Source organism: Homalodisca vitripennis, chromosome 2, assembly GCF_021130785.1.
Source record: "Homalodisca vitripennis isolate AUS2020 chromosome 2, UT_GWSS_2.1, whole genome shotgun sequence".
Taxonomy (NCBI): Eukaryota; Metazoa; Arthropoda; class Insecta; order Hemiptera; family Cicadellidae; genus Homalodisca; species Homalodisca vitripennis.
In genome coordinates, this window is record NC_060208.1 from 54,117,477 (window position 1) to 54,134,198 (window position 16,722).

The following is a 16,722-nucleotide window of genomic DNA, read 5'->3' on the forward strand; positions in this document are numbered from 1 at the left end:
CTGGTAAATCGTGTTTTGGGATTCATTTTATGATATACTTGTCCGAAAACGATAACACTGTAAATGCCACGGCTATTTATTGTTCTGTCACTTCTGCATTTAAGGATGTTAGAGCAATGATGTGTTTATATTTCTTATTCTTTTATGAAACTCTTCCAAATATGGGTGAGGTTTAAAAAAAGAGGTACTAATTCATTTGAAAATTTTTGTTGCTTCATTAATATTCGTCCATGCAAACAACAATCACGAAAATAATTTCTATTTATGCGATTAGAAACCCGTTCCTCAAGGAAATGCAATGCACCGCAATGTGTACAACAAATTTCAAATGGTCCTAAGGCGTGATATTGCACAGCTGCAGTGACGGCACATTTATATGTCGGTAAATAATTATAAAGTTTTAAAGCCCTACGACGTCTTCCGTCTCGACGTCTTTTCTTCTTCTGATCGGTACTATCGTTGTTAGTCTTTTTCGGTAGCTTTTATTTTTTCTGTTGTATAGGACACGTGTGGCATACTTTTATTCATTCCCAGAACGTTCTTGATTATAATGTACCGCCGAAATCCTGAACACATATAAACAGGCTAAACAATTAAATATTCCTCTTCTTAGTATCGCCCCACATCTTCTGGTCCCGAATAATATTTAAACGGATTGATCATACAAGTATTATGCTTGTACTTTTCAATGTTGCGAGCTGGCCCCCAAGTGACGACAATGGTGGTCTGTACGTGCACAGTCTCTCCACATATACACTTGCGTATCACGCAGACGCACCGCAAAGGTCTGCCACTGATCAACATTCACAGCGCAGGACGCTACGGCTACTTATTCGACTGCTCAATTGTTTCCTAGCGTAATGGTACTACAAATCGGCAAACGTATTTCGTTTGTAAATAAGTTGATTAGTTTTAGTATGCCAGTTCCGTTAATCGCAAGTGGAACACTTTCTCGTAGCTATTTGTTTTCCTCTATATGTGGTATTTCAGGAATATTTCATAAATATATCACTTAAATAAATTAAAGATTTGTTGAGTTAAATACTTAGTCTGCACAAAGTAGACTTTAAGTATGACCGAAATTGTTTATTTTTTGTAAAGTTTCAGCAAGAGGACCAAAAATAAATATAGAACAAAATAATTATATATAATCTACTTAATGACCAAATATCCAGCAAACAGCAGACTTACCCTGTTATATGACATTATATAGTTACCAGGGTAGACAATAACAAAGCGCCGTTGGCCGTAGACCGCGCCAACAAAAACACCGTCTAAACATTTCCGACAGCCAAACAACCCTGCATAGACAGGATGTTTCTGAGCCCTTTTAAAATCGCCCTAAATGTATTCGTGTGATCAGAATAAACATTTCTCTTTATCAATACGGGTTTCAAAAAAATGACTTGTAATATTTTATATTTGGTGGTATTTATATGTGTACACATTTAGATTTGAGATTGTTATTGAATTTTAATTGTTAAAAGAATCTCTTCAAATATTGATTAACAATTACTTACCGATATATATATATATATATATATATATATATATATATAATATATATATATATATATATATAAATTTAATGTTCTTTTTGTATGTGTATGCCTTAAGGTAGTAAATTCTAATCCTCGAAACGTAGTATTCTATTTTTGTAATGATGAGAAATATCCAAAATCCTGTTTTCCTTTCAAATTATATATTAAAAAGAAATTATTAACATTAAAACATAAAAACATAAACCATAAAACAATAGCAAATTGTGCATTCAAATCGATTACCTTTATTTATAAACTAAAATAGTTGAAAATATAAAAATGTACCATCACAGTTTACTTGGAAACTGGAACCTCGTGCAAAAGGTACAACAGATAAATTCCACTATTGCAATTTATTTTACTTATATTTCCTATTACTTAGTGTTTGAAAATACTGAGGAAAGTTTCTCATCACCCGGTAACATGATGCAAAGAGCGCACTAAATGTGAACTAGACTTCCACAAATGAAGTTTTCCTTAATGCAAATCACGCTTTCGACACATTTCCGTGAATTGATTGTAGAGGTGATATTATTAATTGGCAGAATAAAAATTTCTGTTAGGATGGAATAAAAAATTAATGCTTTGTCATTCAAAATGTACTTTAATAGTGTAACAATCTGTTCATTACCCCGTTCAATTTCTTATCTTCAGAAATAAACTACAGAATTACAGTACACCATAAAAATACTAACACGTCTCTTACAGATGCTTTGTGGGCTGCTGTCAGCCTTGGGAGAGATACAAATTGTGCTTGTATTACCGTTATACTTATATGGGTAAGTCTATACACTGAATATAAATTATAAACAATTACTATTAACACATAGTCGTATCATCTACAATTTATTAGTAGTGAGACACTAAAATGTAAGTAGTTTCTATATGAAAACATTTATTCGCTATTTATCAGTTTTTAACCGTTTTTCCGTGTTAAAAGCAGAGTCTCAGATGCGCGACCGGCAGCTAACTGGCGCTTAAAAATTGTTAAGTAAAACGCCAACATGTTGGTAACAGTATGCACACACAGTTTTTATTTAGGGAATTCGATGATGTCATTTTACTACAACAACATGCTATACAACAATATCTGCTATGATCAGCAGTTTATGCTATGCGGTTTCCCTAACATTCGAAGTTTTCTTCTGAACACTAAATGTGTATTAATGATTCCCAAAGTAAACATGATAAATATTTCTGTTTTATTCAAGTAATACTAAATTTCTCCACAGAACGTCTTTATCAACATTCGTTAACATAACTTATTTTATAAGAAACGACAATATTTAAAAAAAAATAATAAAAAATATAAGTTAATTCATTCATTAAATTTTACTTGCTAGCAATTTTAAGTATTCAATAAACAATTAAAAGGAATAAATAATAAATTATAGTATGCGCCATTGGCCAGTATAAAACTTAAGTACATTATGTTCTCAATTATTTATCCATTGACCTTGGGAAGATTGATAACAGTTTGCAGAACTCTTTCCTTGGAGAAAATCCCTGTAATTCCACAAAGAGTGATCAAATTCACTTTTCTACGTTTTTTTTGATTTTAGGGCTGTGAATAAAAAAAAAAACTATGGAAGCCGATATCGATTGTACCAACTTGATGCCCTTCCTTCTGAGTTTTAGTCGAAATGCCAGAAAGAACGGTCAGCCCGAACTAGAAGAATTGTTAGCCTAGCCACGTTATCCATTTATTTGTTAAAGTTTAGAAGCTGATAATTGTTTAAGCAGCGCAATAGATGTAGCCTTGTGTCTAGAGGTCACTCAGAATTATATTCAGAGGTGGGTTTATTAAATTTCAAAATAGTTCTAACATTTTGAGGTTAACCCAAAAAAAAGCTGATCAGACCGCGCTCGGTTTCCGTTTCCTGTTGATAACGAAGGCCCTGCAGTACGGCTTCCTCCTTGTACGATTTCGCTGGTCGACTAATGAAAGCAACCCACTCCGACGGTACTTTTCAAATGTTCCATGGCCTATTTCAGGCCGGATCTCGTTCAGATCCGAAACCACCGAAATTGAGCTAGGAAATTCGATATTACTACAGTGAATCGAATCCTTACAACAGCACACCGAATGGAGGTTGTTATACTGAATTATGTACGATAAATAGACGAGTCTCTTGATATACTGTAGAATAGAGTATGAACAAATGAACAAGAATACCAATAATGACATAAGCTGTTTCTATTTTATGTTCTAACTGATAGATGATTTGTTTAAAGTCAAAAAATTGTAATTTTCTTGATAAATCTTAACTTTCTTAAACCTGTAATCTATAGACTAAATACTAGAGCAGTTCTGCTTCTCCAATATTAACTAACAATTTGGAATAATAGCCTCAATTTCTTAAAAAAAAAAAAACTGGAAAATAAGTTTGATATTTGTATGCGTGTACCTTATAAAGTAATGTGCATCTAAAACCACACGACAAATTACTAGGATGTGTTTGGCATATTAAGAATATTTTTCTTGCATATATTTATTTAGGTGTTAAATCCTCCAACTATGTTTGAAACGTAAATGGGTTTTAACTACAAAAATTAAATTATTGAAACAAAGTCAAGAATAAGTCAAAATTATTAGAGTATTACAATTTTTTAATCCTAGTCAGACTCTACTTTATTTGTTAACACTACTGTGCAGTAAATTAGAGACTTTTGAAATGTACTCACCATACTTCATAATTCTAATGACCTCTATATGTCTAATTTACGTCACTATATCAAACTCTGACATCGCTAGTATTCAAAGTATTGTAAATTACTTAAGTCCTGAAAAATTAATAATTCCTTTTTTGAAAAATTAATAATTACCTTTTTATGTTCTTCGCGAGTGGATGAATCTACGAAAATTGGGGCCTATAGAAATTTCGCATGATCCTATGTGCTAACCTAAATTCGCCTTTAAAATCAAAATCTACTAAAAATACACGTTGTACTAAATTTCCCTTTTATCCTTATTTTACCCACACTGTGTAAGTTAGGTTATTCCAAGCAAACATTAAGAGAAATTGGTCAGTCATATCTAATCAGTGTGAAGATAAAGTGCCTAATTTATATTCAATTAATTATTTTGACATCTAAAAAATCGAACGAAATGACGTGAGTACGACTATACCAGCTTAAGCCAGAAATCAAGAACATTTCTACGTTTGACTGGTTTGACGGTATTTGTGCAAATTTCATTAGCTCACCTTGAAGATCGGATCCAGAAGATGCCGACCGACCCGGAACGCTAGTGTACGCTACTGCGACATTATTGGGGAGATAGGGGAATCGTAGAGGCACCCGGGTGGAAATTTTGAGCGGAATTCAATGTAATTGAGTTGAACGTGGGGATGGTGGTGGGAGGGCGGGGGGTGGAGTTGAAAGAGAGAGTTTTATAGAGGCTGGAGGCAGCGTCGCCGTTGCGTCGCGACGTCGCTATTTCGACGCTCCACACCGAGATAGACAGCGATGTAACCTAAAGCGGATTATATCCCTTATCTTCTTTTTACCACGGGGATATAATCGTCTGTGCGAACTGAGTCAAGTAGTTAGTAGTTATTTAATATATATATCCATATCAATGGATTGCCCATTAATGTTCAAAATAGTAATGTTTGAATAAATATATGAAATTAAAATCATACACTTCGTGGTATTTTCTCGGTTGAAATAAATCAAGATAAAAGCTTTAAAAGAATCCAGGTTCTATATCATTCCTATGCCTTCTTGTGTGTTTCTTCCTAGTACACGTTGCAGTTGCAAAATATTAATTTTGAATAATGTATTTCACTTAAGCTTTAGCCGCATCACAAATAAAATATTTTTTTCTGGTTTCAAGTTGCTTCAACTTTACAAAACCGACATACAGTATTAATAAACGTGTCAAGACACATAACGATAGGATAAACACATCGTTATGGCACATAGTTCGTAAGGATCGGTAAACACATACATATAGAAAATTAAATTAAAAATTATGTAACATGCAGCCCATATCATGAAACATTTACAAATATTTAATGTACCTTCAAACTGCAATGTCTAGTTTCTTTTTCAACTTTATGCTCATAAAAATGAAATAACACAATAACCGATTTTTCTGTATTATTCTCTCACGGTTATACAACATTTCACTAACATAGATGCACTTTTCAGATCTAGACGAAGGATAATGCAGGCACTTAAAAATCTTGCCGTTTAATTAGTTTCCTATTTCACTCCTGACAAAATATTGAACCGTGATTCAACTACCAATTCCATCTATATCGTGTCTGAGGGATGTGACCACCAAATAAGGGGTCGAAGGAATATCTTGCTCCAATTTCAAAATAAAACCAAGGAAGTTAACAGTAAAGAAATTAAACTCTATTACCGCATTTCTGTTGGTATTGTTGCAGCATATTAATAGCAGTTAATTTTCTTAATTTCTGGATTTTTTAATTTACGTGTCAAAATATTTTATTGTTTTTCGGTGTAATTTAAATGTAATTATTTGTTTGATTTTTGTAACAATCATAAGATGAAATGTTATTTATTAATTTCTTGTTGACGCAGGCGCAGATTAAGGTTAAGAAAGAACCACGTGGCCCTAACTTTGCCAGTATTAATGAACTTTTCATTTCACTACTCATGCATGTACCTGTTTTTTGTGGGATCGTAATAGTTAATTACTTATTTGACTCATTATAAGCTGTTCGTAATTATAAGGAAACAGTGTTAAATTGGAAGGCACTCCTTAACTATAACGTCACCTTTTATATAAGCTATACTCTTATCTTTCAAAATCTCGTAAAACACACAAAAGTTAACCGTCAATAAATATATAATATTATCCTCTGGTTACAGGTTATCTATACTGTTGCAGCGTACTATATATAATATATTTTTTTTTTTATTTTAAGAAAAATGATATTTTATAAGTACAAATGTACGAGATTGGAAAATTAATTTAATTTCTGTGTTCCTATATACGAGTGAAACATGATGCTTTTACAGCAATATTTTACTTTTTTGCTTTTTTTGGAAATATTTTGCTTTTTATTGCTTTTGAATTAAAATAGAATGTTAACGTTATAAATAAAAATGACACATTTAATATTAAGATCTATTACCAACAGTAGGTGATTATCAAAGCCAAAACGATACAAACCCTCTTAAACCAGTATGTTGAGTAAAGGCCCTGACAAGTTTAATATTGTCTTCAAGTATCTAGTTTTGAATATTTTCACTAATTTATCCTCTAATCATCTTAATAAATACTTTTGGCGTTCAAAATTTTGTTTAACTTGATGATTTCCAACTTCCTTTATTTTTTGAAAATGGGAGTTTGATTTTACTCATATATAGACCCGTTATACCTGCTAAGTGTACTTTTTATAGGGTAAGAGGTTTACATGCGACATAAATAAAATTACTGGTGTTAATCCCTACCGCTTGTACTAGATCACAGTTTACCAGATAATAATGTACAACTGGAGACTGGCATAAATATTGGGAATTCTGTGTTTAATTAGATTTATTGATTACGATTGTGTGAGGTGATAATGTTCTAAAATGCATGAATTAACTAGCGTATCGTGATGACATCACTTACCATCGGTGGCCTGATGGGCTGGGGGAGGGTGGGGCAGCTCAATGGGGGGCCACGGGGGGCGGGCGGTGTTGCGGCCGGGCGGAGAGCCCCCTAACATGGCGGCTACCACGGTAGGCCCCCCCTGCCCCCCCGGTACCCCGGGCACGGCCGCCCCTGGCCCGTAGCACCCGCCTGAAACACAACATCACGACCATGAGTAAACCATTTGAAACATGCAAATCAAATGTTTTAAAATAAGGAAGTTTTAGGAGAAAACTCTGAAAATGTCCACATTGTTTTGGCTGTATTTTTAGCCTAGTTCTATTATGAGCAGATAATTTATAATGTAAACACGTTATGTTCAATAATTTGAACCTTTAAAAATATCTTCTGATCTTATTGAGGAACATGCTGTACTGCTTTAATATACATATAATGTATTTATTTACGTGATTTGATTGTCTTATTAATGGCATTATTTATCACATCCAACTCTTTGTTTGACACTATACGATGTTACATTTTCCTTTATTAAAGGTAGTAGGTTTAAACATTTAGATCATCTTTAATGGTTGCGAATACATTATTTTACAAAATTATCTAACCGAAGGCTAACCGCACCATCTTAATCAAATAACATTTTACTATCGATACCATCCCAATCAGAGTACAATTTAGTATTTGGCAACATTAATTTCTTGTTTACATCCAACGTTAATTAGATTATAGTGCCCACGACCAAACATAAACAGAGGGATATTCATTTTGCTTGTTAGACCATGCTGAATTTTATAACACCTACGTAACTACTGCTAGGTATGTCGTTATTTTATTTGTGAGCTGTGATAGTTGGAAATTACGGGATAGTATTCATGAGGGACTTCCTTACTGATCGTAATTTTAATATATGGTGTCCTCTGTTCAGTTTGTTATTGGCGATGGAAGGTTTGACAGGATAACAGGGTTTTGGACATTTTCCTTCGTTATATGTTACAAAAGGTATTACGTTATACGTTATAAAAAAAGGTTTTCGTGTTAGTAATCCCACTTTCATCCGTGCTGGCGTGATGTGTCATTGTGTTCCTAATACTCGTAACTTGTGCTCGGGACTTGCATTCTCTGCACTGACAACGCCTGGACTAGACTAAAAGCAGATTTTGTGTATGTTTGAACCCTTTTCTTTACCTTCTTTTCTTCTATCTGTTCTTTATTTTTGTATGTACTAATACTTCCCCCACCTGACGAAGAGGATAGACTCCAATCCCCGAAACGTTGTGTTACACCTTTTGTAACATATAACGATGGCAAAATGTCCGAAATCCTGTTAGTCTGCTGTCCTCTGTTATACTCAGCACAGTCCACTGATTGGAATCCTGGTGAAGCGTGCCCTTTATAACACCAATCTCAAACGAAGAAGGAAACACACCCAACTCCTGCTAATAATCAAAGAGGCTGTGTGACGAGAAGATCGTTTGTATTGGTACACCATCGCTAAGGACCCTCTCAAAGGGTGTGCAATTGAATTACGTGCGGCAAGGATGGAGTATGGGCATTTCCTTAGCAACCGCTTCCAATACGCGCCAATCCGCACCAAACGAGCATATCCAACACAAATGTATGGACGTAATTGAATTCGTTAAAAAGTAATGTGCAGATCCCACTATACAGTCATCATTATCTTATAATGAATAATAAATTTACATTCGATTACGACAAAATAATGTGTCTAGCCACAAATTCTTACCAACATAAACGTCTGAAATTACTTTGTTAACCCTTTCGCCACCCTCAAAAGCACATTTGAGACAAAAAAGCGACGAAAAGTCATTTCCATTTCTTACACTGTATATGACGTCACGCGCGTTATCTAACAAAATGTCAATTCGTAGTAGTCCATGCAAATAGGGAGCAATAGACCTAACTACGTTTTACTGCAGTTTCAATCAACTAGGAGGTTAAAATACAGTAAGCACAGCAAACAAATATTGCAATCAAATAAAATGATCCTTTATGATATTCACAAACATCTAATGGTTCCCATATATAGTTTATATCATTATAAAACTACAATACAATATTAAAACGAAATTTCTACAACTTAAAAACCATATAGTGTATACAAGAAATAAAATATGAAATTCACAGATAAATTTAATTTATTTTTAAACCTTATAAGTTAATGTTATTAATAACGGCTAACGATATACACTTTCTACAGAAAAGTATCAATATAACATAACTTGCAAACTTAAATGCTATGTTAAATGTTACAGATTTACTTTTATAAAGCAAACACTCAAAACGCTTACAAACTCTGAGGCGCAGTTGTTTACTGCGCATTCTCCCGAACCATTACGTGGCGTGATGTGACATTCCACCTCCGTATAGCAAGCAAACACTCCGTTACATGACGTCACGTGACGTCCCGTGGCCTGACGATCGGCCTCTGCGTAGCTAGTAAACACTGCGTTATATGACGTCACGTGACGTCCCGTGGCCTGCGATCGGCCTCCGCGTAGCCAGAAAAAAATGACAGTAAGATAAAGGTTGGTTTTAGATAAATCTTTTAATACTATTTAATTCCGCTAGTCCAAATATTATGATAAAAGTAGGACAGTTCGGGAAAGTACACCACTTGGTTCCACATGATCCGTCAGAACGACTAATACAACGGTCTATCGGCCGACTACGAGAATTACAATCAAGGTTAGCGCCTGAACCGTGAATGATCACATCTGGACCAAATCAGTCATTCAACATTGCAATGGTCCTGCAACCTCGATCCTCTCGCCACACTGACTCCTGCCACCACGAAATTTGCTCATTACAGAGGATTATCACGTCCGGACCAATAAAACTCCAGCTAAAGAACTCCGAAGAGGGCTACAACTTAAATTTTACATTTAATACTGGCCGAAGTCGCCCTTCAAATAGTCAAGAAGACTGTGGTATTTATTTGATTTTAATCCATGATGACCAGATAATTTTTAACCACAGGTCCTTGTCACTATTCTCATCTTTATATCAGTATTTTACTTATCATAAAAAATGTGTATATTGTTTTATAATCACAAAATAACGCTATAACACTTCAAAAACGTATTTATGCAACTCATCTCATACCTTGTGCGTTTATCTAAAATCCTAATCAGTACACTCCTAGCCTTTAGGAAATTACTAATAATTAGTTTAAAGTACGAGTTTAATTAGTTTTTTTGAGGAAATATAAATTAGTAGACCATTATATAAAAAGCCAAATAATAACAAGTTATTGCAAAGAAAACACGTGGAGTTTCACGAGGAGTTTCGGCAGAAAAGAGAGAGAGAGAGAGAGAGAGAGAGAGAGAGAGAGAGAGAGAGAGAGAGAGAGAGAGAGAGACAGAGAGAGCGAGATAGATAGATAGAGGACAGAACGGCTCCTTTGGTGCGACAGAGAGCGTGTGAAGGAGAGGGAGAGAGAGAGAGAGGGAAGTAGGCGGACACTTGCAGGCGGGTGCGTGGGGAGGAGAATTGGCAACACCGCGCACTTTTGGCGCTCAACCATCGGCGTTGGCGCAGGAAGTATAATTAACCTAACTGAGGCAATTTTGGGGACTTTTCAGCTCCAATATCACATAAAAGCTGGTACAGATACACACCGCTTAGGTATTTAAAAATTAACAATGTGAAGAGAAATTCCATACTAAATTGCAAAACAAACAAGAATTTAACATAAATTAAATCAATTTTTTATACACTAATAATAACAATTTCATTATAATTTGTTAAAAATAAAACTAATATATAGACACCATTCATACCTTTTAGGAAATTAAATGACAATGAAATAAGTTTAAGTAGCACAGACTGTATCTTATTTACTCAATTTGCGCAGTTGCAAATTTTCAACAAGGTTCCAAAATATTTGTATTTATAAGTTAAAGACAAACTAGGTTAAAACATGCATCTAGCCACCCCCTCAGCTTCAAGACATGTACATTACTCGTATGTTTGTCATCGTTGTCGTTGTGCTGGAGTGGGAAACATTACTTAGAATTACTGTGTACATTTCCTTATGTCACTAGACAAACCACCGTACACAACATTCAGCAACGATGTCCAGCGTACAAGCCTACATTCAGTATGATTCCCTACTACAAACAAATTCTGATAACGCTGTTTAGCAGAGCTTGGGCGACAATTTCACACTTTTTCCTGGCGCAAACAAATTTGGTTGCCCAGAATGCATACAATATATACTTTGAATGATTTATAATTACAAATGTTATAAAGGTGATATATTCTAGCATTTAACAGTGCACCTTGCATACTTACACTTTCCGTTACAATACTCAGAGTATATTTAGACATACTTTTACAACATTTAAAACAGTAAGGGTTTAATTTGTCGAAGTTACTGTTCGTGCACAAGGAAAACTGCTGTAACGAAGGAAGAATTTACACTTAAAAGTTATTAAAAATCGACCCGGGTACAAATTACCATCTCGTGTATTTTAATGCAATGCCACGCTGGGATATACTGGCTCCACTGTTATTCGAGTAGAGACGAGAGAGAGCGGAGATCCCACTGTCAAGTGTTAAAAAGCATGACGGGAGATATCCAGTTGCAGTCGCTTGATCGGATGTCAACATTTGTTGCGTAACGAAGCGGCAAGATAAAAAACATCGCATACAATAATGTAACGGAGCAGTGCACTCTGGAGGCATCACCTGACGTAATGAATTTGTGGTTGTAAGAATTGTACTCAATAAAACATCGCATACAATAATGTGACGGAGCAGTGTACTCTGGAGGCATCACCTGACGTAATGAATTTGTGGCTGTAAGTATTGTACTCAATAAAACATCGCATACAATAATGTGACGGAGCAGTGTACTCTGGAGGCATCACCTGACGTAATGAATTTGTGGCTGTAAGAATTGTACTCAATAAAACATCGCATACAATAATGTGACGGAGCAGTGTACTCTGGAGGCATCACCTGACGTAATGAATTTGTGGCTGTAAGTATTGTACTCAATAAAACATCGCATACAATAATGTGACGGAGCACTGACGTAATGAATTTGTGGCTGTAAGTATTGTACTCAATAAAACATCCCATACAATAATGTGGCGGAGCAGTGTACTCTGGAGGCATCACCTGACGTAATGAATTTGTGGCTGTAAGTATTGTACTAAATAAAACATCGCATACAATAAAGTGACGGAGCAATGTACTCTGGAGGCATCACCTGACGTAATGAATTTGTGGCTGTAAGTATTGTACTAAATAAAACATCCCATACAATAATGTGACGGAGCAGTGTACTCTGGAGGCATCACCTGACGTAATGAAATTGTGGTTGTAAGTATTGTACTCAATAAAACATCCCATACAATAATGTGACGGAGCAGTGTACTCTGGAGGCATCAGCTGACTTAATGAATTTATGGTTGAAGTATTGTACTAAATAAAACATCGCATACAATTGAACAACTTCCTATTTTTGCGCCACCGCACTAGCAGAAATGTTATTTTGTAATGATATTTATTTTATACACTAAAGTGTTAGTAACGCTAACAATAAACATAATTACATAAACAAACAAAACGACTGTGCATAGATGAAGAAAGGTTAAAAATAAAGTGTTGTGTTTAAAGAGTTGTATGCATAACCACAATTTTAGTTAATAAATAAATAATTTCAAAACTGACACTAATATTTTTTTATAAAAAACTAACTGTATTCCACTGTATCCAGACCATCATAGAGTTCTAGTCTAGAGTGACAGAGCACATTCTGTGGTACTAATTATATAACAACTGTTTATCTGTTCTTTAATACACATTGCGTGCTTGAGCCACAAAATGAAATCTGTGCGGTCTCATGGTCGTAGTATGGATTTCAGTATTATTCCTAATTAAGAGGTCAAGTTCAAATTATTAAATATGCTTAAGTTTTGGAAAGATAAATTTTTACTACTTTACACGGATCTTAATTGATTTTCCACTGTGGAATAACCAACACTGTGTGTTTAAAAACACATGGTCAACGTTATTGTTTGTTGTTTTGTGTAAATACAGAGTTTTTACGCACTGTACGTTGTGTAAACATTTACCGTACAGAATAATTTTTACTTTCACTGCCACCCACGACAACCACAGAAGCATACATTTATGTAAAAACATAAAAACCCAAAATTAATTAAAATAATCCCAGAGTTTTTTGCAGACTAGATGTTTACAAGTATACCCAGTTTGAGCAAAAACACACTTGTTCGTTGAACTGCTCTAAGTTTGACGCTGCAATGGAAAAGTTGGAAAGGTAATTACTAGTAGTTTTCTCTGATCGACACGAACAAAGAGCTCAAGGTTCCGAAAGAATGTTCATGTCACTAATTCCTTGATATAAACAACAGAATGTTTGATAGGTACTGTGTATTTAGATATTAAGAGTAAGCGTAGTTAGCTTGATTAACAAACTACGCAATCGTTACCGGAATCACAGTAAATTTCTTATTTATACTCAGACCTTCTTAAATTATGTCGTCCTCGACCCGTCTGTGTCTCTGCGATAACTCTTGACAGGAAGATCCTGGGGTCTTGAAACTTGGTAAATAGGTTCCTCTTAGTTCAAGAAAGAACATAGATGTTTGGGTCTACCTGAAAAAGGTCCGCCCGACTGTGAGATAACTCTTGATAGAAAGACCCTAGGGTCTTGTAACTTGGTAAATAGGTCCCTCTTAGTTCAAGAAATAACATAGATGTTTGGGTCTACCTGAAAAAGGTCCGCCCGACTGTGAGATAACTCTTGATAGAAAGACCCTAGGGTCTTGTAACTTGGTAAATAGGTTCCTCTTAGTTCAAGAAAGAATATAGATGTTTGGGTCCAACTGAAAAAGGTCTGTCCAACAATGAAATATAAACAAATTATTGTTTTCTAATAGATCTATAAAAATATAGAAAAACTAAAAATGCTTGAGATTCAACATTTTGTATATGGGGCTACAAACAACATTTCCTGCCAGTACACAGCAGGTTTTTTTGCTCTTGATCATGTACAGTAAAATTACAGCATTTATATACGAGTATCACATTTTAGTAAAATTACAGCATTTATATATCACATTTTAGTAAAATTAGGGCATTTAGATGTCGCATCTTAGTCAACTTAGATCATTTAGATATCACATCTCAGAAAACTTAAGGGCATTTAGATACCACCACTTAATACTATCTAAAAGTTAGAAATTTCAGAATTTTAAATTGTGCACATCTTTTGTGCAAACGCAACTTATATAAAGTGTATTATTTTTTTAGAAGACAAATTTCAGATCATCCATTGTGTTTTTGTCAAGTTACTACCACTTAAATTCGAGCATAAATTGAAAATAGTTCAAATTACTTGGCCTATTTGTTACATTTATCAATGATTTTTCATAGGTTACGTATGTAACTATTGAAATTCCTCTTTTTTTTAGTGTAAGTTACATACGACAGCAGAAGAAGTATACGGGATTGTTTTTGTATGGTGACGGGTTTGTCTATGTAATACCATTTATGTAGTCTTTACAGTAACTAAATCAATTTAATTTGAAACTAAACTAAAAGGATCAAATAATTTTTTGATAAAGTACGCAATTTCCTTTAAAATGTCACTGAAAGTTATTTATAAAATACTACGAAAAATATCTAAATTGACAAAGTTTAATTATGTGTACAGTACAGAACATTAACTGTAAAGATACTAACAAAGCGCAAATTAATCCGCGGTGAGAATTAAAATTAAAGAATTGCCAAAAAAAAGAATAAAAGACAATTACTATGGCTCGGCAATAGCGGTGATGTCAGGGGAAATGGACGGGAGCTTATGGCCCGAGACTTCGTCATAGCACGGGCCAACAGAATAGCGTTCCTGGCCTTTTAAATTAGACGAACTTTTGCAGAGAATTCATTGAAAACCGTTTCAAAATAAAAAGTTTTGACAGAAATGTGCTGAATAAGAGTTCCCCTATTTTACAAATCTTGAAATTTTGTACACAGACGTTTATTAAAAAAAATCACATTTTACAGATAATTTGACTATAATATTTTACACCCTTTTAAAATGTACACTAAATAATTGGAGGCTAACTCATATTAATGTTAGCCATATTTGTAGTACTTTAAATACATTGAAATACATTGTAGTGGTACACATAAGTGGTAGTTTTAAGTTTTATTTGCCTCCAAGAAAATGTAAAACTATATATACCGCATGTAGGCAATATCTAAACAATAAAAAAATATATTTGTAAATGAAAACGTACTGCACGTTATTTTGTAAGCAAGTCTTCAGTGAGTATTTAGCTAGGCGTACATCCTTAAATGCCCACAAAGTATATATATATACATATACTCTTCTAATTACTTTAAAGTTTAGACAAAAACAGAATATACATACACACACACACACACACATAAATAATTTTTTTTACACGAGGATAAGTCCGCATTTTACTTTATTTACATTTGTATATGTTATTTTATATGTGATGTGATTCAATATTTCTTAAACCGGATAACAATGCTCTGTCAGGGATGATGCAATGACGTTATATTTCTTATATGTTAATTTGCAAATAGTGTTCTAATAGTAACTTTGGCAAAGTTGCTTCTCTCGTGTTTGAAGTTTTGATTCGCTATCGAATTTAAAACCAAACAGTTCGAAGCGAATGTTGAGTTCAGCTCCATGTCACCTTCCACCCGGTGCTGTGTCTGAAATCTGACACTGTCACTGAGCGCGAGGTGAAATAAAGCTTCAGATAAAACATTCGCACTGAACCACCCATCCCACCGTAATTATGTGGTGTGTAGAAAACTCGGTTGCTCCACCGTGCTTTGGGACCGTGTCTAAAAGCTTGTTTGTGGTCTACGTGTCACTCTTGTCAAAACGATGCAGAGAGTTCGTTCCTTACGTCTCTTCTGATAGACGCGGACTCCAGGCTGCAGTTATTCCAGTCCGGCGACAGTTTCAGATTTCAAGGTGACATGCATCTTAACTCAACATTCTATTGAAGCAACCCTCCCCATCTTAACTGTGTACTATTCATCATAAAATCAATTTTGTAAAGGTTTTGTAAAAGAACAGGTTAATACTGGTAATAAATGTTGACCCAGCAAGTAAGTCTCAATATGAACGACATTTGGACACGCAGTAATGAGTAAAGAAACTGTACCCTTGCAAGAAAATTGTGTCGAACACGCGTTTTAGGAACTGTATAGAAGAAAATTGTACTAATTAAAAATACAATTTGTGAAAGAGAAAGATTATGCCAAAGATCTCGATACAAGTAACCATCAAAACGTCCCTGAATGCAACAGGCAAAACTTATTTTAGACAAATAAAACATCTGGACTAAAATCTGGTTGACTCACTGTAATTACAACAGTGAAACACTACTCAACTCCATACTACGTTATATAAACCCAGTTAGCTGCCAACATCCATCAATCGGATTTCTTTCAACTTTTCTTAGTTGATGTGAAAAACAATTAGCTTTGTATATAAAGAATAATATTATTATACCGCCATTTAGATTCTTCGCTGATATTATAGGGCAAAGTCATGTGGCTTGAATGGAC

The 16,722-nt window shown here is 34.5% G+C and overlaps 1 protein-coding gene across 1 annotated transcript in view; it reads right to left on the reverse strand.

Annotated features, from left to right (window-relative positions):
• The window catches only part of LOC124353958 (trinucleotide repeat-containing gene 18 protein), a 139,821-nt gene that overhangs the window by 93,091 nt on the left and 30,008 nt on the right, over nucleotides 1-16,722 (reverse strand). The window contains exon 3 of the mRNA XM_046804043.1: nucleotides 7,135-7,305. Within this exon, the coding sequence (XP_046659999.1) occupies nucleotides 7,135-7,305 (171 nt within the window). The remainder of the gene's footprint in view (nucleotides 1-7,134; nucleotides 7,306-16,722) is intronic.